Here is a 26,391-nt window from a genome sequence, read left to right on the forward strand (position 1 = left end):
TGACTAAATAACTATTTAGTCAGTCAAAATTATTTTTGCATCATGAGCCAATGCTTGGTTACACATGCACTACAACAGGCAAGACAGGAAGAAAAAAAAAAGGCAAAATATAAAATGTGCTACAGAAGCTAATTTACAAACAAACTTTTTTTTTTACAACTAAAGGACACATTTATCATCGCATGATCTGCTTGGCTGAACCAAGCGTCCTGCCAGAAAATAAATGAAAACATTTGTACCACTTTAAATAAATATGAAATTCAACCAAGCAATTTGTATATTCATAATTTTTTTTCTCACACACACACACACACACACACACACACACACACACACACACACACACACACACACACACACACACACACACACACACACACACACACACACACACACACACACACACACACACACACACACACACACACACACACACACACACACACAACACACACCACACACACACACACACACACACACACACACACACACACACACACACACACACACACACACACACACACACACACACACACACACACACACACACACACACACACACACACACACCAGGGAATGCAAAAACAACAACATGATAGCTTACATAACTTAAAACAGGAAAAATAGTTTGACGAAGACATTTCTAACTAAATCAAAACAAGATTTTCATCTGAGTGCATGATGAGAATTTTTGCTGATTTTCTTCAACTGAATACCAATGTGGTTAAGATCCAATTCATGAAGAAGCATGTGGGGACCAAATGTGAACAACAACAAGGAATTTATCCTTTTGAGGCTAACATATTTGATTTAAGGCATGAACGCTAGCTTTCCAAACTCTTCCGGCCCGTCCACACAGCGGTGTGCGTTGAAGCTTGCCGGCGGGCGTGTCTGAAACTCGGCCAACAACCAATCACACGAATCTCCCGCCCCTGACACACACGCATCGGTTTGATTGGCTTTTGCAGCGAGCCACGCCAGCAAAGCTCCGCTTCGCTTCCCACAATGCAGTTCGGTGAAAAGTGACGTCACCCCATTCAAAGTGAATGGTGAAGCTTTCAACGCTTCTGCCCATTCACTTTGAATGGGGTGACATCACGCTTTGCCGAACTGCATTGTGGTTCCGTTGCTTCGCAACTTTTGAAGCTTCGACGGAAGCGTCAGCCAATCAAATCACATGCCAGTACAAGCTCTAGCCAATCAAACCGCTGCTTGTGTGTCCGGGGCGGGAGATTCATGTGATTGGTTGTTGGTCGAGTTTCAAAGAATGCCACCGTGTGGACGCTGAGTTACTGAACAACCCAACACATCCCTGGTTTCACATCCTCCTTTCACTTCCACAGAACTTTCCCTGAAGGCCTCGCTGCTCTACACTGGTTAGAATGGGCACAGCTAAAAACAGCTGTTCTTTGATTCACCCATAATGAAGAAGATGCTTTTATATGAAATATAATATATGAATTATAATATGAAACGATGATTTGTGAGGAGCTCCCCCCGCATGACAATAACAGTCATGTGCTTTGTGGAGCATCGGTCTACAGGCATCTGGTGATCTCACTTGAACCCTTGACTGAAAAAAATGAAACAACAATTTTCCTTGTTTCTTATTATCGCCCTACATTACACCCCATACATGTTTGCATCAAAATCATTTTAAGACTTTGCTCCGCTCCCCGAACACCTGAGACTATAAAGGCTAAACGCCAAGCTAACTAATAGAGGAACACAAATTCAGTATTAGTTTTAAAATCACTAACTGCAGCACACCATCATAACCTGGTTTCCCGCACACCAACAAAACACATCCCGGATAATTGCTTGTTTTTCCACATCATTGGCGACACTGAAGTCTCTCCTTTTTTCATTTAGACACTAAGATAAAGATAAAATGGCCTTTAAGTTGTTGTTTTTTTGAATTTCCAAATTATTAATATTTAAAATGTTATGGTATCCGTTTATGTTACCATATTATACAGCATGATAACATCACTTTTAGAGTAGCTGAAGCGCAGGTAAAACGCTAGCGTTAGGCTATAAAGGAACTACATCCACCGTGTTCGTAGTGATGACCGTAAGTTCATTTTGCCCCTTGTTAGCACCAGACATTCACCAGTGAAGTATTAACTGACATATTTTATGTGGTAGAACAAAATGTAAGAATCTTGTAAGCTTATGTTAACAACAGACCTTATTTTAGGCATCTAACCAGAAGAAAAAAAAATCTTGTGATTTGTATCTGCATCTTGTTGATGTAAAGGAAACCAGCCCTATGAGTCCATACTCCACACACCAACACCTGCTCATCCACTTGGATTAAACATTATCAATAACAAAAGAAATATCAAAATAACATTCATATAAATAATTTAAATAGCTATACTAAAGCTACATTCTTGGTCTAAAATTGTAATGGCCAGAGAAGTGCTAATAATGTTATTTTAGGGACTGATTTTTGCACAAAACATTTTCCCGGCACACTTAAAACATTAAGTTTGTGTTTTTGACAAAGATTTGCAGCCCTCAATTTGAAGCCTATAGGGAAGGAAGGAAGAAATCTAGAAGTCTCCTTGCTCCTCCTCCTCCTCCTCGTCTCCTTCATCTAACTGTCCCCCAATACTTGCGATAGGTCGCCAAAGTCACAATCGAACAGTTCACTGATGCCCTCATTGTCTTCCAATCCAAAGTGGTAGTCGTGACTGTGAGGCGGGGACAGGTTGATAAAACCGTCCAATGGGAGAGGGAGGCCGTCTCCATTCAGGAAGTCCGAGGAGGAGAGGGGGGACAGGTTGAAGTCGGGCATGTCTCCGAGGCTGGAGAACGGGTCGCCTCCCAGGAGAGATTCTGGTGTAGAAAGTGAAATGTCAAAGAACATACACGACCACGGTAAGATTGTTCTAGATAATTTTAGATCTATCATTATTTGGCAAACATGTGTATTAACCATTTTCTGAAGGTGTATGTACAGTGGGGGAAAAAAGTATTTAGTCAGCCAACAATTGTGCAAGTTCTCCCACTTAAAAAGATGAGAGAGGCCTGTAATTTGCATCCTAGGTATACCTCAACTATGAAAAAAATCCAGAAAATCACATGATTTTTAAAGAATTTATTTGCAAATTATGGTGGAAAATAAGTATTTGGTCAATAACAAAAGTTCATCTCAATACTTTGTTATATACCCTTTGTTGCCAATGACAGAGGTCAAACGTTTTCTGTAGGTCTTCACAAGGTTTTCACACACTGTTGCTGGTATTTTGGCCCATTCCTCCATGCAGATCTCCTCTAGAGCAGTGATGTTTTGGGGCTGTCGCTGAGCAACACGGACTTTCAACTCCCTCCAAAGATTTTCTATGGGGTTGAGATCTGGAGACTGGCTGGGCCACTCCAGGACCTTGAAATGCTTCTTACTAAGCCACTCCTTCGTTGCCCGGGCGGTGTGTTTGGGATCATTGTCATGCTGAAAGACCCAGCCACGTTTCATCTTCAATGCCCTTGCTGATGGAAGGAGGTTGTCACTCAAAATCTCACGATACATGGCCCCATACATTCTTTCCTTTACACGAATCAGTCGTCCTGGTCCCTTTGCAGAAAAACAGCCCCAAAGCCTGATGTTTCCACCCCCATGTTTCACAGTAGGTATGGTGTTCTTTGGATGCAACTCAGCATTCTTTCTCCTCCAAACACGTCTCGTTGAGTTTTTACCAAAAAGTTCTATTTTGGTTTCATCTGACCATATGACATTCTCCCAATCCTCTTCTGGATCATCTAAATGCTCTCTAGCAAACGTCAGACGGGCCTGGACATGTACTGGCTTAAGCAGGGGGACACGTCTGGCACTGCAGGATTTGAGTCCCTGGCGGCGTAGTGTGTTACTGATGGTAGCCTTTGTTACTTTGGTCCCAGCTCTCTGCAGGTCATTGACGTGGTCCCCCCGTGTGGTTCTGGGATTTTTGCTCACCGTTCTTGTGATCATTTTGACCCCACGGGGTGAGATCTTGCGAGGAGCCCCAGATCGAGGGAGATTATCAGTGGTCTTGTATGTCTTCCATTTTCTAATAATTGCTCCCACAGTTGATTTCTTCACACCAAGCTGCTTACCTATTGCAGATTCAGTCTTCCCAGCCTGGTGCAGGTCTACAATTGTGTTTCTGGTGTCCTTTGACAGCTCTTTGGTCTTGGCCATAGTGGAGTTTGGAGTGTGACTGTTTGAGGTTGTGGACAGGTGTCTTTTATACTGATAACGAGTTCAAACAGGTGCCATTAATACAGTTAACAAGTGGAGGACAGAGGAAGCTCTTAAAGAAGAAGTTACAGGTCTGTGAGAGCCAGAAATCTTGTTTGTTTGTAGGTGACCAAATACTTATTTTACCGAGGAATTTACCAATTAATTCATTAAAAATCCTACAATGTGATTTCCTGGATTCTTTCCCCCCATTCTGTCTCTCATAGTTGAAGTGTGCCTAGGATGAAAATTACAGGCCTCTCTCATCTTTTTAAGTGGGAGAACTTGCACAATTGGTGGCTGACTAAATACTTTTTTGCCCCATGTATATACACATTTGGAGAGGTCAAAGCAGGATAAGCACAGGTGGAATTTGTCTACAATAGCTGCATGCCTTGTGCTGAGTCAGTTCCCAGGAACTGTGTTGTGCTTGCTGACTAGTTGGCAACGAACAACATTGTTAACACTTAAGCCTTTCCTGGTAACTGTGGTTTCATCAGCTGTTACACAATATGAAGTTGTGAGGTCACAGAACAGCCGGTTGCTGAAATACATTTTTTGACACAGTTGGCACATTTTCGATTAAACACATTGAAGAAAGACTGCAAATGCATCAGCCATACCATAATAGCTAGTCCTTACTTTTTACAATGTGAACACAATACAATACAATACAACTTTATTTATAAAGCACTTTAAACCTCCAGACCAAAGTGCTGTACAGGCAAATAGATAAAACACAGCTCAGCTCACACACCATAAAACAAGTACAAGTAAAACAAAAAACAATTTAAATGCAAAAAAAGCAACACTCTAAAAGATGTTGAAACGCCAAATGTTAAAACGCTAAGGAGAAGAGGTGGGTTTTAAGAAGCGATTTAAAAGCTGGCAGTGTGGAGGCCTGTCTGATCTCCAGGGGCAGAGCGTTCCACAGTGTGGGAGCCGCTACAGAGAAGCAACGGTCCCCTCTGAGCTTTGACCTGGTTTTAGGCACATTCAGGAGCAGTTGGTCCGCTGACCTGAGAGGGCGGCTCGGCGTGTAGTGCTGTAGCAGCTCAGCAAGGTATGGTGGGGTCATGCCATTTAGGGATTTAAAAGTAAATAAAAGAATTTTAAAATAGATCCTAAAATAAATTGGTAGCCAGTGGAGAGAAGCTAAAACAGGGGAAATGTGGTCAAACTTCCGTGTGCCAGTTAAGAGCCTTGCTGCAGCATTTTGCACCCGCTGCAGTCGTGCGAGCGAGGACCCACTGACCCCCATGTAGAGAGAGTTACAGTAGTCCAGCCGGGTGGTGACAAAGGCATGGATTACTGTCTCAAACTGCTGTCTGGAGAGAAAAGGTTTTACTTTCGCTAGCTGCCTCAGGTGATAAAAGCTCGTTTTTACCACCGACTTAATCTGACTCTCAAGTTTGAGTTCACGGCCCATTTTAATACCAAGGTTCGTAACGGTGGGCTTGGTGTACTGATGCAAGGGACCCAGGTCTACAGAAGTGGTGTCAGTGGTGCTATCAAAAACCATTACTTCTGTTTTTCCTTCATTGAGTTTAAGGAAATTGCACGCCATCCAGGCCTTTATGTCATCTAGGCACTTTAGCAGTGGGCTAATACTGGCGGGGTTGCACATGACAGTTGGAAAAAAGGGAATCATAGGTAGCCTTAGTAGCTACTTCTTTGTATGTGGAGTACAAGCTTACCAGCATGATGGGTAATACTAAATGTGACCTAAAATGTATTTCACTGTATTTCATTTTAAGTAAATGTTTTGCAGTGAAGGTACAGGTCACACTGTTACAAAATAAGGAATACTCCAACTCCACTCTATAGACAATTTAGGGGAACATATCTTTATCAATCTGAGCTCTTAAAATAACAGATTTGTACATTTTGAAGGGAATCCTGCCTTATCATTTAAGTATGGTTTTTACATTTATTTACTGACAAATGTAAACGCTCACCTGTTTCCTCCCCTAACGCCATGGAGGAGGGGTCCTGCTGGGAGGTGGCTGTCACCGTGGACGACGTGGACGCTGGAGATGATAAACCCACCTCAAGAGCGACTGCGGATGTTCTGGCTTGCGATTCGTCCATGGGTTGTGAGGGAGGCGGGACCAGGGAGGGGTCGGAATCGGATTTGGAGGGACTACTTTCTGTCACGGGGCTGCAGACGCCGGAACTTTCTTCTGGACAGAGGAAGACGTCGATTTGCCCCCGTGTGCTCTTCAGGGACACCTGGTAACCCTGAGAGACAGATGTGTACACGGCACAGTTGAAATACGGTTTAATGTTTCTTAAGAACTATTAAAACATTGAAAATATGTATAATGAAACTAGCAAGCTTTAAGGAAGTTTACAGAAATAATACATATATTTGAAAAAGTTTTCAAGGACTTGACATTTTTTACTGAAATTCATAAACTTTCATTAATTTGGATGATCTGTGGGCAACATGACCTATGATACTTGTGTAGTTATATTTATTTAGTTAAAAAGTCAAAGCAATCTGGTTCGATATTATAATTTTTTCATGGGATTTTTTTCCTTTTGTTGCTGTTTTATTTGCAGTGTCTTCTATCTTTTCAAGAATTACATTCCAATACTTTTCCAAAAAAACAAATAAAGACTGTAGACATCTATCTGAACTTAATTGAGTGCTCTTACACTGAGTCCTAACAAAACGTGAGCAGGTGTTGATTGCATACTTTGATTGAGGAATTATCTATTCAATACTCATTTCACTATAAACATAAATAAAGTTGCAGCTTACTGGAGGGAGAACGCCTGAGAGTGTCCTTCTTGCTGTTGGGTATATTGTACGTAATTTCCAGTAAATATAACAATATAAAATGTGTGTTTTGTGATGGAAAAGTGCAAATGGTGATGTTGAATTGGTCACCTCCCCAGTCTGGTATAAAGCACACGTGTGATATGTACATTTATTGTTTAACAGAATGTATGTTAAATGTATACAGTGTTGGGACATCAAGTCACTCTCGCCGGCATCATTACGGTTGTTCTTGACCTATTCCTTTTTCAGCTTGAGAGTAGAGTTGATTGTCTGTTGTTTTTTTCTTCCTTTCAGATATATATATTTTCGAAATGTAGAACAATTGTTGCCTCGCCTACCTCAGAATCAACATGTTTTAAACAGTGAATAACATTAAGGCCCGTACCTGGCTGGGTTCTGAAACCTGCATCTGGGTCTCTGGTGGAGCTCGGACCACCATGACCAGCTGGTCCGGGGAGTCAAACGACTTCTTCAGGTCCTGGCAGCGCACATAGCCCAACGTGAAGAACCGTTAAGGAACACAACAACAATCTAAAACAGCAACACTGTCTTAAAGAAGCTCTGCTATCTTGGGGCTTGTTATCTTTAAGTGCCATTTTTTCCCGAGCGACAGTGACATTTCTCAATGTTTTCTAATGAGAGATCGCAAGTCCATGCGGCCTCCTCAAGAAAACGTTTTTTCCTTTCTGTTAGTGCACTATAGTATTTGTTCGACCGCTTTGAGGCTTGAAGTTGAAAATATTTGTACCTTTTCAGGAAAAAGCGCTGGTGACATCGATGTAGAAATCAGGCGAAGCTGCTTTTTTTCTGTGTATTTTAGATAGAAACTACCATAACAAATACCAATACCAATACGCTTATTTTGTTGGAGCAGATCGGTGAGGAATTATGGTCATACTTTGATCGTTCTACTGGCTTTGTGGGAGTCTGAGTGGGGACAGGCTCAGTTCCCAAAAGTTTGAGAAGAATCATTTAAAAAAAGATATAGTGGCACAAACAGTTCATCCAAGGGGATAGAGCTGGTTTGTCTTATCAAGCAGTGATACATCAAGGTACTTATGTAATTAAAACAAGTGTTAGGAGTAGAGATGTCCCGATCCGATCACGTGATCGGGGATCGGAGCCGATCACGTGATTTTCAAAAAATCGGGGATCGGGAGAAAAAAATCGGGGATCGGGATTTTTTTTTTTTTTATAAAATATATTTTTTTTATTTAATATTACAAAACAAAAATGACCATGTTCACGTCTTAAAGTCATCCTGAGGACTTAGTTTTGGTTTAAAATTACACAACATCATGTATGTGTTGCTTTCTTTGGGCTTGTTTTCAGACCTGGTTGCTTATTTCTCTGAAATCTGGCAACAGAGTGGGCGCAGTGTCTAATAGTAGCAGCAAGCTAACGAGAGGCTACGTTCAGCTGGTGACTCGGGAGTCGGGACAGAGAAAATTTCAGGAGTTTGGAAGTATTATAAAATTGAAAGCGAAGGCAGTGTAACAGCCAGATGCAATGTTTGCAAGGCGGAGGTTCCGCGTGGTGGAAAGAACAGAGCTACGTTCAACACGACCAATCTAATACTCTACCTGAGAAACAAACACCAACAACAACACGGCGAGTACACAGCGGCCACTCAGGTAACGGCACTGAAACAACCAACACTTTCAGAGACTTTTAAGAGGAAAGAGAAACTGCCCCAGAACAGTGAGTGGCCAACACAATAATAGCCAAGATAGCTGAATTCATCGCGTTGGATGGCCAGCCGTTATCTGTTACCTTTTTTTTCTCTTAATGCATTGCATAAAGATCGGATCGGGAAAAATCGGTATCGGCAGATTGTCAAAATCAAATGATCGGAATCGGATCGGAGCAAAAAAAGGTGATCGGGACATCCCTAGTTAGGAGGAGGCTCTTCCTAGGGCCCTAGCAGGGCATTTCTGCCAGAAACAGGGCTTGGAAGGGCACTTCGCTAGCTGTACAAATTAAACAAGTTACTAAAACTGGTGTAAGGATATTTCTTGTTCTGCTGGTCCTCTGTGAGCAGTCGCAGCTGTAGGTTGCATTTTGAAATGAGGTCGTCCAGCTGCTCCTCAGCCTCTGTGAGGTCACACACCTCCCTCTGCAGCCCCTTATGCCGGGAAACCACTGCCGCATCAACTCGATTACCACTGCACAAGAGAAATTACAGAAAAACAACAATAGTTGAGCTTTATAGAATTCAAATACAACATACCAGCAACTTCTTAAGTTTTTTTATTGCAATAGTTGGTGTGTATATATAGTCATGTTTGGTTCTCATGCTAACTCACAGCCACTGGATGTTGTTCTTGGACTTCTTGGAGATGAGCTGGATTCCCTCCAGGACGTTGGTGATGTCGTAGATGCGTCTCTTCTGGACATCGAGGACCTGCGAGGCCCAGTTTAGGTCCACCACGCCGTCAGCAGACTGGGACAGAAGGTTCAGGAAGCGCTTGGTGGTCAGGTTCAACGAAGTGTCATAACGGGACTTCTCCGTTGTTGTTCGAGGGACTGAAGAGAGGAAACATATGGGTTCTGACATTCTGCTTTTAGACAAACTGGGTAGTTTGTTTTTACTGTAAAACACCCCCTTAATGCCCTTCAGCAGCCTGAAGCAGTACAGAAGAGCAGCATCTCTCATAACTAGTGGATTATAGGCTTATCTTGTCTTCCCAACAACATAACATGGCAATTACAAGTGGGAAATTACAACTCAAGAGTACAAACTATCATTCTTCTTTTGGATTGTTCTGGTTTCATGTGATGGATGCAACTGGGATTATTGGAGTATAATTATAAATTGATTTAAGTAAACCTTACTTTTCAACTGGCTAGTTAATGTGTTAATGTTTGCACTCCCTGTCAACAAGTTACATTATGTATTAATCTTATTACTTATTCCATGAATGTGTAGTTTTTTTATTTGTGAAAGTACACTAAAGTGTTAGTCACATAAACTACCAAACCCTGTATGTCTTTCACACTCCATGTTTTTGTTTGTGTGCTGTGGCAAAGTCTATGCAACTAAAGCTTTCTTTCCTGTTTTTTCAACTTATTAACCACATTGATTATTTAAGGTCAATAGGAGGGAGACAGCAACATAAATCAATAAATAAAATATTTCTTTCCATTTGTTTTTTTTCCAATCATTTGAATCATTTCTGATATGAGTTTGCCTGCTGTTGTCACAGAATGGCTGTTGTCTCTGCTGATAAAAAGAACAGCTGTTTTTTGGACGAAGACTTCTAAAACAAAGGTCAAAGTTTGTATGGTTTGAATGGACGTGTTGCTCACGTGTAGCTGCTTCTGCTGTGAATTTTGGGTAACAAAGAGGGAAAAAAAGCAGTGGTAAGCTGTCAGTGTGTGTGTGCGTGCGTGCGTGCGTGTGTGTGTGTGTGTGTGTGTGTGTGTATGTGTGTGTGTGTGTGTGTGTGTGTGTGTGTGTGTGTGTGTGTGTGTGTACCTCTCGGAGGGGCAGGTGTGGAGGGCGGTGCTTGGCCTATGGACGGGCGAGTGGTGCTGAAATACTGATGGTCACTATCCAGGTCCAATTTCCTCTTTACCTGCAGAAAACATATGGTCGAGAACAACAATGTGTTATGAGGAAAATTACTGAAAATGAAACTCCCTGTTGAATTAAAAGCAAATCGTCTTAAAGCAACAGGTAGATGCCCTTATATTCTTCCAACATATCCCCGTATTCCTCACCGGAGGTCTCCCCAGGGCCGGTCGCCTCTTGTCCTGGACATCAACGGGGCCCTGTGGCGTGGCAAACAGCAGGATCTCCCCCGTGCTGGTGGGGGCTGCGATCGGGTGGAGTCCCTCATTGCTGGGGCTGGTGATGATCACTATCTGGTGGTCCTCAGCCAGGTCAATGCTCCCAGAGTTCAGCAGAGTCTCAAAGTCAGCCAACAGATCCTCTGATGTGTGGCCCGTGATCAGAGTCTCTGACATTGCAGTGTGTCACTTAAAATCCCTTTAATGGACGTCAAGGGATGCACACTAAAATGCTGCAACTTGAGTTTCAGCACACTCTTGGGTTTGATAGTAAACAATAATAAAACCCCTTAAAAGTTTGCTTGGTTATGGGGAGCTTTAAAATTGCTTAAAAAAAGTTCCCCTCTCTGTGTTGTCCATCTTATAAACAAGCAATTACAAATGCATTATAACTAGCAATATTACCTAGATAATAAGCTAACTGCTCACCACCACTTTAAGGCTGGTGGTGACATAGCAACACAGGATGTTATGCCAAACAGGAAATGTGGCAAATAAAACTGAGCTAAATGCATAACAACTGATATAGCTCATATATTAAAAAATAAAGAGTCGAAAATGAGCCGTGGTAGAAATAAACGCAGGGGGTTAGCGAGCTAGCATGGGAGCAAGCTAATCTTTTGTTGTCATCTGTCCTGTCAGTACAGTACAGCCGTGAGGCCTGGCCACACTGCACCTAACACAACCTCTGCTAACAAGCTAGCTTAACAACAAACAAGTTAACAAACTACACGGTCAAGCCGAGAAAATAGCTATTTAAGTATTTAAAACATTAGTATTTCTCCTTACACATAAGTAAGGGCTTAGTCAAATTGATAGTAAAACTTTATAGCAGCATTACAACAGTGGGCTATCGAAATAAAAATATCAAACCGACACTGTAACCCAGAAGCATTTTGCAAGCACATGTAATGACGCGAAAGCCAGTTAAACGGAGTGTAAAGGGGTATGGTTGAATATGAAAATATAGGGCAGATTAGCATGCTAGCTGGGTTATTAGCTGCAATTCTCCAACCCCCTCGTTTTGTTGGGGCACGCAGGAAGCAGTCTGACTAAACTGGAAATGTAAGGAAATAAACCGGTGAAATAAACCCTCATCGTTTAAAAGACCATCCGCGGTTCCGTGGGGTGTTCACACCGGGCGCGGTCCATTTATAAAAGCGCCGTTCCGACCCCGATATCGGCTGTTATTGTTGTTATTGTCCCAGCTGATCTACATCTAAACAGTTATCGGACGGTTTTCGCGCGAAATCTTTTTTGCCGCGAAAGTGACATGTGCCTCAATCCGACGCTTGCGATTGGTCGACAAGCAGCCCTTTCCGGAGGAAGGGAACGGCTGCGTCTGATTGGTGTAAACAGTTGTCTGTTAGTTCAGCGCGGATTCATCGATGTGATGTGATGTTGCATTCAGTATCCAGGATTCAAAATGATCGTTCTACTATCACGTTCGTTTTGTCATCTTACAGTGAATAACTTCACATTTGTATCACTTCATTTCGAGAAAATGGTTACCCATTCAAAATATGGCGATAAACAAACTTAAGTGTGTTTATCACTATGTTTTCCTGTTGTGTCATTCGGAAAACTGTTATTTGGAGAGATGTTGAACCTCAACCACATTTTCTAATGATTACAAGAAAAAGAACGCTGTATCTCCGTTTAGTTCATATTTTTAACACCCACCAGTCTATTATGAAGACTTCCTAGGAATATGTTTTCCTTTAAGTGTTTAGTGTTGTAATTCCCCATGATTCAGTTAGCACATCAAACAGGCAGCCCCTGCTAATCGAGCGCCTATCGCGCAGCAGAGGAGCTACAAGATGGCGCAGGCAATATTTGAAGTGCTTGAAGGTAGGAACATTTGTTTATAACTACGTAATTGCAAATACAATTAAACGTAAATGTACTTTGTCAACACTGTCAATAAACCAGGACCCTTTCGGTGTGCAGAACACTCCCTATAAAACCATGTAAATGTGTCTATCTTCGTAATAACAATCATAACATCCCATGTAATGAAGAGTGATAGACTGTAAACAAACAAATAGATTGTGAATTGTCCATATCTTATGGACAGCTTGGATCTGGATGTCTTTTTTGTATCACATTGCAGGCATGCAATGCAGCCATTATGTATCCCTCTCTTGCTATCTAGACTGCATTTACATTTTTAGCAGCAGGCTCTTTTGATGACAACACACTGTGTTGATGGTATAAGGGCACATAGAGTATCTGTTGAAGCTAATTTTCGTTGATCAGATGCTTTGTGTATATTAGTTTATTGAGGTGTCAATCATTAGATGCATGTAACATTTCCAAAATGTGTTATCAGATCAATGCATCGTTTTTGTATATTACATCTGAACTTGGTGTACCTGACTATGATCACAAAGATGGGTCCTTGGTGAAATTAATTATAACAAGACACAATCCATCACCAGTGCCAGACGCTGTTCCTTCCTCTTAGCTTATTACCCTGACCCCTTTACAGTGGAATAACTACATAGCTGGGCATAATAGAATATAATTGGGAGGGATGAAACCCTCTTTAATGGTCACACATGCAGAGCACACAGCACACATAGTGACATTTGTTCTCTGCTTTTAACCCATCCTAGTACAAGGAGTCAAGTACTAGGAGCAGTGGGCAGCTATTGTACAGTGCCCGGGGAGAAATGGGAGTGAGGGGTTTTCCGGTGCCTTGCTCAAGGGCACCACGGCAGGGCAGGAGGTGAACTGGGACCTCTCCAAGTAGAAGTCCACACTCCATATTTAGGTCTGGTCGGGGACTTGAACCTACGGCTCACAGTACAAGCCCCTACTGACTGAGCCACTGCCGTGACTTATTATTTATTTATTAATCCTGGTCATCTACATGACGATCCGAAGCTGTGTGCGCTACTTGCTGGTCGTAACTGTCAGACCTTTTAATCTGTGTTTTAATATGTCTGTTTTTAAAGCACTCGCTGGAGCAGTGACTATAAATCTCGTTGTATTCTGTACAATGACAATAAAAGCTTTTGAATTTTTGAATTGTATTACACATTTCCTTCTCAGGCATGGATAACCAGACAGTGTTGGCGGTCCAGTCTCTGCTGGATGGCCAGGGTGAAGTTCCTGACCCAAACAACCAGAACGTCTCTGGGACGTCCACGATCCAGACCATGGGTATGTACAGAAATCACAGTGAATGACAGCTGAGCGATAACCGAACAAACTCTATGTTCGGGTAATTTCTTTATTTGGCCAGTGACATGCATTACATTCACTCTATGCCCTATATGTGATCAAATGTTGTTCATTTGTAATTGTGAACCCTGCACATTCCTCTATTATTTGCACATTTTACACCTCTGACTATATATTTCAGAGTAATTAGTTATATTTTAATTGTCATTCATTTTCTGTATGTTTATATTTCTTGTAAAGATTTCTATTTATTTTTAAATAGTTATGAACTTAATTTTCCTTACAGTGTCTATGTATGCACAGTTATACACTAAAGCAAATTCCTTTTATGTGTTTACCTACTTTTCAATAAATACACAAGATAAGATAAGTAGGGACTATAGATTGAAATGTACTATCTTTTATTATAAATTACCATTTTATGACTGCATATTCAGCACCCCAAACCTGCATGTGTCCCCCCCTACAGACGACGAGGACGTGTTCCTGTGTGGGAAGTGCAAGAAACAGTTTAACTCCTTGCCGGCCTTCATGTTACACAAGAGGGAGCAGTGTCAGTCCAGCGTCCCCTCGCTGTCCACAGTGTCCCTGGCCTCCACCAACGCCTACACACCAGTCCCCTCCATCAGCTCGGGGCCACAGACTCCTGACAACAGACAGGTGAGGATAGTTATAGGGTTTTTAATGAGATAAAGTATTTGATCAATATCTACTTTTTTAAGTTTTAAATGAACAGAAGCTGATAACAAAAACAAGTATACAAAAAAACCACAGGGACTAGGCAAGGTAATAGAAAAATAAAAAAAGCAAAATAAAACAAGGAACAAACCGGGGGTGTCAAGAGCAACACAAGGAATAATCCAGATACAGAAATATGGACGACAGAACCTCAGCAGGAAACCATCGACAGGAACATTGACGACAAACTGCAACACTTTGAAAGACAGGCATATATACACACACAGGACTAATGACATTGACAAGACAAAGGTGGAATGGTAGGTAGAGACCTAAGGGCAGCAGGGCTGTTTAACACAGGTGGATATAATCAGGGTGGGGCACACTATCTAAAAAGGCGGGAAAACACAAAGACGGGAAGTGAAACCAGACATCAAGCCAAGAAAAGGGATCTTACAATATAAAGCAGGAAACACAAGATCCTGACAGTGAGAGCAGGACTATAAGAAAAGGAGAATTTATAGAGATGTGTAAAGATAAAACTGTGCAGTAACATTTATTTTGTCTTATGACACTAAGACAAATATGTATTTTCCTTTTATAAAAGTATTTAACAAAGTAGGTTAGAATTATTTTTACAATCGTGCATGCTTTCTCACTTGTTAATTCTGATCTTTTGTGTATTTCCCACAACTCCTGCTTCAGGTGTCCACCTACATCACAGTGCCTCCCTCCCCCCTCACACACACCCTGGTGCAGGGCAACGTTCTGGTCAGTGACGACGTTCTCATGTCGGCGATCTCCGCCTTCACCTCCATCGACCAGCCTATGTCCTCCATGCAGGCGCCAATACAGGTGATCCAGCTCACATAGCACAGCAGATCAAGTAGGCTTTCTATTTAAGGGGAAAATGGGGGTATATATGTATTTATGACTTGCGTGTTATTTGTTAACACGCAATTCTTAAAGAAAACGTTGTTTTTTAAGCATGACACAATGACGAATAAAGATATTCTTGATAACTAAAAGTATATGGTGACTGCGAGCAACAATGGCACAACTGTGACAAACATCCAAAAGTGTTATTTAATGTTTTAATTCACAGAAATGTAAAAACAGTTTGCCATTAACAGTGCATGCATGTATGAGCAGTGCGCCTGTGTGAGACCTGAGCTTCCTTTTTTCACAAATTCTTCAAAAATAAACTTTAAATGATCATTTCTAGCTAGAAGTATTTGTAAAGTGTGACGTGATATTCAGAGCAATGATATTCGGATGTTGCTGTTCTGTAATCAAATCGGCTTTCTTTGCTGTTGCAGAGTAACCTGAGCATGCACGCAGCTGGTGTATCGTACCTGCAGCACCATCATCACCATCATCATCATCACGCCCAGCAGCAACAACAACAGCAACAACAGCAACAGCAGCAACAACAACAGCAACAGCCACAATCCTCACACCCCCACACACAGACCCCGGCCCACCCCCTGCCGCCCGGACAGCCCCCCCAGCAGCCGCTCTCCTCACAGGTCCCGGCGAGCCACAGCAACTCGGTGGTGCAGGTGTACAGCACACTGCCCCATATGGTGGGGGGTGGGGGGGCAGAGATCCACACCTTGGGTCTGCAGCCTTTCCATCCTGTACAAGTGAGTACAGCTCAACAGCTCAGTATTACATGTGTTATGCACCACATATTTCCAGACTTTTAGGTGTTGCACAAGAAGAAAATGTAAGCTATTTCTGTTTGTGGTGACTGGAGGAAGTACATTAAAGGGACAGTTCACCCTAAATCAAAACTACATATTTGTGGGTGAGAAATGATGTGTTTTCTCCTGTATAGCTAATAGTTTTAGTGCTTTTTATCCATATTGTTTTGTTGGGAGTTTTAGGTGGTTGGAGCGTACGTGGAGCGACCATAGAAATGTCTGCTTTAATAAAGTAGAAAAAGGAAACATGTTGCTTTTCTATTTAGTTGAGGTGAACTGCCCCTTTAAGAAAACTCCAAATGATGGTGTATGTATAAACCCAGTCAGTGGAATGATTAAAAAGAAGCAGATATTATTTTTATTTAAGATTAAAAGATATAATGAAAAATAACTATTATTAAAAGTCAAAAAGTGTAAAAAAATAGAATTATACATTAAAGGAAATACAATAAGAAAAAGTACTGTGAAACTGGATGAACTGCGCAGTTCATCAGCAACTACATTTCCTCCTAGGGGGATCAATAAAGGTTAATCTTCTTCTTCTTCAGTTTTAAAAGTGGTAGTATTGTACGGAAATGCGTAGGATTATCAGACAGAGGAAAGTGCAAAGTGTCAAAGTCCAGAGTATGAGGAAGACTGAAATCATAAAGCACTGAGCCTGTGTGTTTCTCCCTCAGGTGCCCAGTCAGTGTGTGGAGAGCCAGTCCTTCAACACCCCACCGGTCTACAGCCCCGGGAAGCAGTGCACCAAAACAAAGACCTGCAGCATCAGCACCACCCTCACAGAGCTGGGCCACTTCGAAAAGGTCATCATCCCCAAAAGGACGAGGAGCAGCAAGAAGATCCCTGATGGAGCCACAGGTAGGAGAGGGAATACATCAACACTCATTGCAAGACCAGCTTTTTTTTAGTATTCCGACCGAAGTCTTTCATAGATGATATTTGAGATGTGTCACAAGCTCTCTACATTCTATTCATTTCATAAAAAACAAGTATTGATTAGTTAAAGTTTTAGCACGCAGTTTTAATTGTAAAAATGATGATAGGATAAATACTCACCCACTTGATTTCCCTCCTCAGCAGAGCAGCTGAAGGGAAAACTTCCAAAGCTGAAGTGCAATTTCTGTGACAAAATCTTTTCGAAAAACTTTGACCTTCAGCAGCACATCAGAAGGTGAGTTAGAATTTGTAATGGTCGACTCTATCCATCTAAAAATAAACATTGTACCCAGAAGAAAGCCAATCAATTGCCTCACAGTAATGACCCTTTTCTGTCCACAGTCACACAGGAGAGAAACCGTTTCAGTGCATCGTCTGTGGTCGAGCTTTCGCCCAGAAGTCCAACGTGAAGAAACACATGCAGACACACAAGGTGGGAAAACGTTTTTGATAACACACATTTTAGTTTTCTTTTAAAAAAGTGTCCACTCTTGCCACAATTTGGATGAAATTATAAAATTATGGATAAAGTTAAGAAAACTAATTCTTATAAAAATCTACGGTTTGCCTTAGATTTTAGGTAACGCTAGCTCAAAGATATGCTAATTGCCTTTTTGTTCTTGCCACATCACATAGCAGTTTCCAATAGTGACAGATGCAGGATTCATAGCCATTTTCTAATTGAGTCTTGCATTTCAGACGGGCAAAAAGCTGTTAACGACAGTCACCGCCAGACTTGAGGTGTATTCAGATTGCTTATAACGTTAGCTTAAACACCGTCCCTAACTGAAACCAAAATAATTTGATATCCTACACTGATACAAAAGTATCAGAAAGCATTTCCCATGAGTACTGAATGCAGCATAGTGCCAGCAAATCAACATCTGTCTCTATGTTAAAGGTGTGGCCTGGGGGTGTGGCCAGCACAGTGTCCAGATTACCAATCGCACTGAAGGTGGTACCAGTGTCAGCCAATGAGGAGGAAGTGGGCGGGGAGCAGCAGCAGCAAGGTGAAGAAGAGGAGGAGGAGCCACAGCAGCAGCACTGTCCAACACAAACAGAAGAGGAGGAAGTTCAAACAGGTAATTGCCAATATTCAATGATGGTATGGAAATTAGACCCAGTTGCCTGGTTGTTAGATACCATGGGGCGCAGTAATGTGATTGGCTGGAAAGTGACAATACATCCTAGTAGCTACAGAGTTGTTAAAGAAAATCACATTTTTTATTCACGCAATGTCATATGAATTTCAATAAAACATCACTTAAATGCATAACAGAAACATAACGTAACTTAATACTGGTACAGCAACTATTTTTGTGTGCATTGAAAAATATTTGTGACATTTGCATTATATTCACCATGAACATTGGTGAATACTTCTGTGTGGATTTATAAATATTGAGAGAGGTTTGACTCCATAGTTGTCGGGACATTTAGAGCCATTTGCTAGCCGTTAGCATTCTTTAATGTTAGCTTTTAGCTTCTGACGATTGTATTTATGCTTCAAAAGTCATAAAAGCGATTCACTTGCTGAAATATGATGAAAGTATCAAAAATAAGTACCTTTTCAGAAAAAATGTGTTGCAATAAACCAAACATTTGTGTAGAAATTCCATTAGCTTTCTGTCAAGGTAACCAGCGTGATGCTAACTTCCAAACTGGACTACAGAAATACATCATCCCTGCTGCACTCGTTATCATAAAACAGTTACTGATCCAGCATCAGATCAGCAGCTCCAGCTCTCACTATAAACACACTCTTGATTACAGAACCATCAGGGGAGATGGAGGAGAGTGCTGCTGAGGCTCAGGAGGATCCGGAGGTCAGCCGAGGGCACGCCGCGCAGAACGGCCACCTTCAGGTCCAGATGCAGACCACCAACCTGGACCCACAGTGCCAAGCCCAGACCGTCCTGGTGATAGACAGCTCCTACCAGTGCCAGTTCTGCGCCAACAAGTTCCAGACCTACTTCCAGCTGAAGTCACACATGACCCAGCACAAAGGGGAGCAGGTGAGTCTGCGATTGCTCCCTTTTCATCTCATGGGATTATCTGACAGTAGAGTGCACAGTGTCTTGCATCAATACATACCACACAATTGGTTTTGACAAGAAATATGAACAATGAGGTCCATAGAGATGTGCAGGAATGAGTTAGCATTTAGCACTTATATAGCACGCCTCGAAGTCATTGTGTTTTTAATGATTTCTTTAGATGCCTGAAATAAGCTATGTGGTTAAGACAAGCTTAAAGGTCCCATGTCATGCTTTTCCGGTTATTACCCGTCCCCTTGTTGTTATGTAGCTTTTTATGCATGTAAACGGTCTGCAGAGTCACAGACCCTCAAAGTACACCCTGTAGCGAGTACAACTCTAACACAGAAAATACCTGTCTGTGCTGCCCCAGAACGCCTCGTTGGACATTTCTCTCTTTCCATTGTTTTCTTCTTATAATGTAGTAAGTACAGTGACGTATTGGGTATAGTGACGTAACGTCTCCTCACATACACACACTAAATCTTTTCTCAGCTGCAGCTCCGCCTGAACTCAGCCTGAGACGGCGAGACGCGGCATGGCTCGGTCTGGGCTCGTTCTGAGCACACACGCAGACTCACAGCCAGGCTGTGTGTGTGTGTGTGTGTGTGTGTGTGTGTGTGTGTGTGTGTGTGTGTGTGTGTGTGTGTGTGTGTGTGTGTGTGTGTGTGTGTGTGTGTGTGTGTGTGTGTGTGTGTGTGTGTGTGTGTGTGTGTGTGTGTGTGTGTGTGTGTGTGTGTGTGTGTGTGCTCGTGCTGGGTTCAGGCTGGGTGTCGCTGTGTCTCGCTGTCTCGCAGATCCTCCGCAGCAAGCCAGCTCACACTGTCCGCTCCAGCAGCGAGTGAAACAAGTGACTAAATAGGACTGCTAAATGTCAACGCGACAATAATTAGCTGCCTTAAGCTTAGCAGTAGTGACGTGAAGTCATGCTACCGTCAAGTGGTTTCTTTATAGCATAGCTTTAGCTATTTACTTTGAAAAATGTTAAAAGTGGTGTTGACATGTGGAGATTTTCCTGGACAAAACTTGTAAGGATCCTAAACATGTGTTTGCCACAGATTTTATTTCCTGCAATATTCTAAATTGTTATGGAAAAATTACGCTTTTGGTCAAGGGAGCCCTTGCGATGCAAACTTCCTGGTCCACATACAAAACTAGTCATCACTGTACCACTCTACTGTCATGCATTTATCAAGCATAATGTCTGTCTTTGCATGTTTTTTATTCAATCATGTTTGTAATATGAAGTTGAGGGTATGCATTCGGAAGACGATATGAGTAAAGTATCCTTCATTCGGACACAATGGGATAGAATATTTAGTTTGTATTTTTACAACATGAATGACCACCTACCCTTCCCTGCAGGTTTATAAGTGTGTTATGAAGTCCTGCTCCCAGACCTTCCAGAAGCTGGATCAGTTCCTGGAGCACATCAGGACGCACCAGGAGCAGCTGACCTACCGCTGCCACCTCTGCAGCAAGGTGTTCCCCTCCCTGTTCGAGCTGGGGGTCCACCAGTACTCCCACTGCTTCTGCCCCCAGCAGAGCACCCGCAAAGAGCCCACCATCTACAGGTCAGCCTCTCAACTCGGGGTGAAAAGTTTCTCTCGTTAGTTAAGCTCCTCAAGAAAATAAGACAAAACCCAGAAGTAAAAATTACATTTTCATTTCCCCTCAGGTGTGGGAAGTGTCAGAGCAGATACTCTACCCAGGATGCACTGGAACAACATCTACTCACGGCCACACACAACTTTCCCTGCCCTCACTGTCAAAAGGTACAATACACACTCTGTAAAGATGTAGTATTTCGCTTTTTAAGATATACGTGCTGTGTCTGATCTGTTTTCTCATTGGCCTCCAGGTCTTCCCGTGTGAAAGGTACTTCAGACGCCACCTCTCCACTCACGGCGTCGGGGGGAGGTTCAAGTGTCAGATCTGCAAGAAAGCCTTCAAGACAGAGCACTACCTCAAACTGCACACACGCATTCACTCAGGTCTGGAACTGTGACGAGTTGTAGCAAAGTCAGGTCTAGTTCGCTGATATTTAAGACTAAAGTCAACCAAAGGACACACATTCTAACTACCGTTTTCCCAAATGATGAGCACGTAAGCTCTAGATCAACTAAATCAGACTAACTGCACTATATCTGGTTGTCTGAATTAAATATAAACAAATATAAAAAGCTATTTGCAGCATATAAAACGCACTTGAAACACATCTGCTCATAATCACATGATTTCCAAAAACACAACAAGCCATCTAAGCTGTAAAGAGAGGATGTACAGTTACAGTTATATTTGAAACTATACAACTAGGCTATTCATCAGAACAAACATATTTAAATATTCCAATTCTGATACGATCATACTCAAAGTCTATCAAGAAGTGTTGCGCGAGAATTTTTTTTTTTACTCACATCTCTTGTAGCTTTGGCTAAAATGTTAGCATTTCAATTTGACCAGAGCAAACCCTTACATTCACCCTGTATACAGGGTCTATGCGTTTCCCCCCAGTTGTACGCCACCTCATTAAAGTGATAACTGTACAAGTCATTGATGAAAGTAAAGGCTTAAATGTTGATTCCATATTTCAGGGGAGAAGCCGTACAAATGCTCCCTCTGTGAGGCGACATTCAACAGGAAGGACAAGGTGAAGCGGCACATGCTCATCCACGAACCCTTCAAGAAATACAGGTGTCCCTTCAGGTAACTCCTTTTTCCTCTCCTAGTTCATTCCTTTATCATTCAAGCCTTATTAATCCTTGCTCAGACATTTTATGTCATTAGATGATTTATTTTCTAATAATCTTATTGAAGTTATTAAATGTAATGCTTTGTTTTTAAAATCAGAACACATGTGGGCTGCACCAAAGAATTCAACAGACCGGACAAACTCAAAGCCCACATCCTGTCCCATTCTGGTGAGTGAATACTACTAGTGATGTTTGGATAGCCAGCGGCGGACACAACATTTCCTTTCCAATGTTATTTGTTTCAATTTTTACAGTAACCAGGTTGACTGCAAATCCTTAGTCCATATTTGAAAAGCCAAGAAATTAAATTGAGTGATAGAATATTATCTTTAGACATGGAAGCAAGTTTCCTACAAGAGAGGCTTGAAAATAATTGTCTGCATTACTCAGTTTGTGTTGCACACTTGGACACAAACAGGACTTCCAGGCTTGCATTAGTTTAAAAAAAAAAATCCATTTACTATACACAAACTTAAGCACATCATTGCAGCGCTGCTGTTCCGCTGATCTACCATCAGCGGAACATGTTACCTGACATCTTCATACTGTCTAATTATTTCTGTATACATTTTCTTAAACCTAAATATGTTCATAAAGATTTCCACAGTTTAACGCCAACTACATAGATGCACATCTGCGTTAAAGTAGTCTGTGCAAACCAAGGCTTAAAGTTACATTTCCTTCTTTGTTGCTCATGTTCTGAATTTAAAACAAAATATCTTTGTATATTTTTTGGTAGTATTTAGCTTTTTGCTTTTTGCTTTATGCATAACTGAAGAAGTCTTTAATTAAATTAATCTTTAAATTGTAACAGCCTTGACTCAGGCTGCGGCCACACAAGGACGAAAACGGCTAAACGCATAGGATTAGCGCAAACTCAATCGCAAACAAGCTTCCGTCCACACGCAATAGTCATCCGGATAGTGTCTGCCCACACGAGACCGCTCCGTTTAGCTCCAACCGCTGGAGAAGCTGCAGTACATATGCAGGAGCCTGTACGTGGCGCTGTAACTTCCTCCACAAAAGCAGCGAAGAAGCATGGTTGTCATGGTTGCCCTTTTGTTAAAGGCCCTGTCACACTGTCCCGAAGTTGACACCCGATGGACACACGAATATGGAATTGTGAATTTCGCACGAAGATGGCCCCGAACCACACACGAAGGCAACATTTACATTACATTTAAGACGTACAACTGCAATGAAAGTACCAAAAACAATTATGTTACAGTACTATGATACTGTACTGATATCTTCAGACTTTGTTCTTTACTTTCTCCGTCTTTATATTTAGAAAATATTACGTTTTCTCCGTAATGTTGTTTCCATAACAACAACAATTTCCTGTCAACTGTCCTTCAAAATAATATATTATATCCTTTTTAGTTTCACAGAACACAAATTGGGTTATTTACATAATATATTTACATGATTTTGTTGTGCAATAAAACAACCCGATGGACACACGATAAAGGAAATGTTCAAATTCGGCTGTGATCGTAGCAACATCGGGCCGTTCGTGAGGGCATCTTAAGCCATCGTATGACCGCTGGCGGAGTTTCTCAGGCTCCGGCAGCAACTTCGTGAGCGGAGGCAAAATCTTTGGCATGCCAACAAATTGCCGAAGGACCTTGCGAAGGTTCATTTTCGTGTTGAATTCGTGTGTCAATTTTGCCCTTCGTAAGGCCATCGTGAGGGCATCTTGTTATCCTCGGTGCCATCGGGCATTCGCCCCGATCAGAGTGAATGTGAATGCACCGATGATAACACGAAGATGACACGATTTGACAAGATGCCCTCACGAGTGCCTTACGAAGATGCCGCTCACAAAGTTGCTGCCGGAGCCTGAGAAACTCCACCGGCGGTCATACGATGGCTTAGATGCCCTCACGAATGGCCCGATGTTGCTACGATCACAGCCGAATTTGAACATTTCCTTTATCGTGTGTCCATCGGGTGTCAATTTCGGGACAGTGTGACAGGGCCTTTATTCTCCGCGGTGGGGGCCGAGGGAACCGGGCAGAGTTTTTCGCCAGTCAACGTGTATTAAAGTTTAAATCTTCCGGACAAAATGATAAAAGTGCCGGTCAAAGGTCTTCTTTGTTATTTATTGAGCTTTAAAACAAATGAATAACGACTCTATATAATATAATAATAAAATACACGGAGCCTCTCTTTTTCCTCCCTCTCTCTCAGCGTCAGTGTCTGTCTCATGCAGCAGCTGATCCAAATGAGTGACCCGGCCGACAGTAAAAATAAACATATGTATAACTAGTTTAGGTAGTTTGAGAGGTAATTAAAATAGCTACGGGTGATCATCTGACTTGAAGTGTGTGTTTTGCTGCAGCGGGAGGAGCTGAGGTGAGCAGAGCTGCGTGTCTCCGTCCTGTCAGATTAGACTTCACTCGCGTTTAGGTCCATATCGAGAGAAAGATAAATAATCTGAATTCAGTGTGCAGTTTACTTTGACGCGGGGGTGAGCAGCAGAGGTGGGGAGAGGCGGGGCTATTGCCTCATCATTATTGCTGTAGATGTTGCACAAACAACTGTAGCATGGTCAATAGCGCCCGGAGCACGATAGCAACTCTGCGATCCGCCATTGTTGTTGTTGTTGGTGGCGAAACACTTCAGCAATGGCGCGGGGTAAGCGGAGGTGAGCAGAAGAGGTGGGGAGAGGCGGGGCTATTGCGCAATCACTATCAGTGATCTGAAAATGTTCGGATAGGGCGTACACATGGAGCCGTTTGACCCCCCCAGAGAGTGGCGTATGCCTTTCTATCCACCTTGGGACCCGTTATCGTTTCCTCAGTCGTTTAGTGCCATATTCGGTCGTCCTCGTGTGGCCGAATGGTCTATATGACACTAAACAGTAACGCAAACGACCGAATTCGTCCTCGTGTGTTCTCAAGGATGTGTATTATGCAGAATTCTCCCAGTTTTTTTTCTCTAGTGTAAATAAAGGTTTCAAATTACTCCTATATGAATGTGGACCCCACATTTGCAGTTACATACAGTAGGTTAACTCAAAAATACATTGTCACATTGATACCCATAATCCTCTCTTCCTCCAGGCATCAAACCCTACAAGTGTCTGTTCTGTCAGAAGGCGTTCAGCCGCAGGGCCCACATGCTGGAGCACCAGCAGTCCCACACTGACAACTACCGCTTCAGATGCTCCACTTGCAGCAAGGGCTTCACCCGGCACAGCTACTACAGAGACCACAAGTGTCCCGTGGCGGGTTACGTGGCAGGAAGTGAGGGAGGGACGGGAGAGGGGGAGGAGGGCATAGGGATGGAGATGTCGGAGGAGAACGACGGGGAGGATGACGGGGGAGGAAGCACAAACGGGGGAGACGATGGGGAGAAGGATGACAGCTCGGAGGAGGAGCAGGTGGAAACACATGGGGAGGAGGAGGAAGAGGAGGAAGAGGAGGAGGGGGGGACTGACGAGGGGTGTCAGGCTGCAATGACTATCTCCACCATGGAAGGGCAGGAGGACAGAGAAGAGGAAGATGATGGGATGGAACACGAGGCACTGGAGCAGATTCAGAGCAATGACCAAAACTGTCTGCAGGGGCCATGTTTGTAGTTTTAAACATTATTTTTTGAACATGGACCAAACCAAGCTATTCATGATTTTAAACAAGTCTGATAATTTGTTTCATTATTTGTTTTAAATTAAAACATTATTTATACTATACAAACTGCTTTTACTGAACTGTAAAGAAAGGACAGTATGTAACCTGGTCGATCTTTATTTGCCAAAAATAACCAGAGGACCATTGTTTTGTACCTGTGTATAGCAGTTTGTGCAAGTTAAGCCACAGTTATTCATTTAAAATGTCATGATCTTTTTTTTTTTAATCCATCAAATAGTAACTTATTTGAATTTGTCTCAGTATCAATGTTCTTGCACTTTGAGTAAAAACACTCCCTGGTACTCGTACCGTTAAACATGATCTGTTTGACGTTCAGTTTGTTTAACTTATGGGTGTATCCACTTTCCTTCAGTCTTTCTTGATGTTCTACTTTAGTTGGGGATATTTTAGATTTCTGAAAAAAGCTGATGGGAGACCATCAGGGGCAGTATTTTTTTAGTAAAAGTATTGAACATGTCAGAAACAAAAACATACAACAATAATATATATATATTTTCTTTTTTTCCTCACTCAAATAAATAATTATAACAAAGTACAAAAAATAAATAAATAATAAAAAACAACAATAATTCTCAAACCTAGAAAGGTTAAATTAGTAATGTAGACACTATCAGGCTGTGCTGCTGCTGGAA

At 42.1% G+C, this 26,391-nt stretch overlaps 2 protein-coding genes across 3 annotated transcripts; one reads left to right on the forward strand and one right to left on the reverse strand.

Annotated features, from left to right (window-relative positions):
• Window positions 1-529: 529 nt before the first annotated feature.
• On the reverse strand, window positions 530-12,032 carry e2f1 (E2F transcription factor 1). Its single transcript, XM_034086284.2, has 7 exons — window positions 10,734-12,032; window positions 10,489-10,588; window positions 9,317-9,536; window positions 9,023-9,175; window positions 7,396-7,510; window positions 6,181-6,463; window positions 530-2,844 (listed from the first exon to the last, which is right to left on the reverse strand). Exons 1-7 carry the CDS (start codon window positions 10,977-10,979, stop codon window positions 2,603-2,605), a joined length of 1,359 nt encoding a protein of 452 aa, XP_033942175.1. The 5' UTR covers window positions 10,980-12,032; the 3' UTR covers window positions 530-2,602.
• Window positions 12,033-12,573: 541 nt separating this feature from the next.
• znf341 (zinc finger protein 341) lies at window positions 12,574-26,041 on the forward strand. 2 transcript variants are annotated; one of them, XM_034087458.1, is made up of 16 exons: window positions 12,574-12,653; window positions 13,860-13,970; window positions 14,461-14,651; window positions 15,375-15,524; window positions 15,989-16,315; window positions 17,053-17,236; window positions 17,459-17,549; window positions 17,657-17,747; window positions 18,216-18,396; window positions 19,088-19,329; window positions 20,716-20,924; window positions 21,029-21,125; window positions 21,212-21,344; window positions 21,945-22,056; window positions 22,201-22,271; window positions 25,172-26,041. In XM_034087458.1, exons 1-16 carry the CDS (start codon window positions 12,623-12,625, stop codon window positions 25,687-25,689), a joined length of 2,739 nt encoding a protein of 912 aa, XP_033943349.1. In that variant the 5' UTR covers window positions 12,574-12,622; the 3' UTR covers window positions 25,690-26,041. The 2 variants fall into 2 exon arrangements, with proteins under 2 accessions (XP_033943349.1, XP_033943348.1); XM_034087457.2 differs by having other exon boundaries at window positions 12,608-12,653; window positions 17,456-17,549.
• The last annotated feature ends 350 nt before the right edge of the window (window positions 26,042-26,391 follow it).

Source organism: Pseudochaenichthys georgianus, chromosome 7 (assembly GCF_902827115.2).
Source record: "Pseudochaenichthys georgianus chromosome 7, fPseGeo1.2, whole genome shotgun sequence".
Taxonomy (NCBI): domain Eukaryota; kingdom Metazoa; phylum Chordata; class Actinopteri; order Perciformes; family Channichthyidae; genus Pseudochaenichthys; species Pseudochaenichthys georgianus.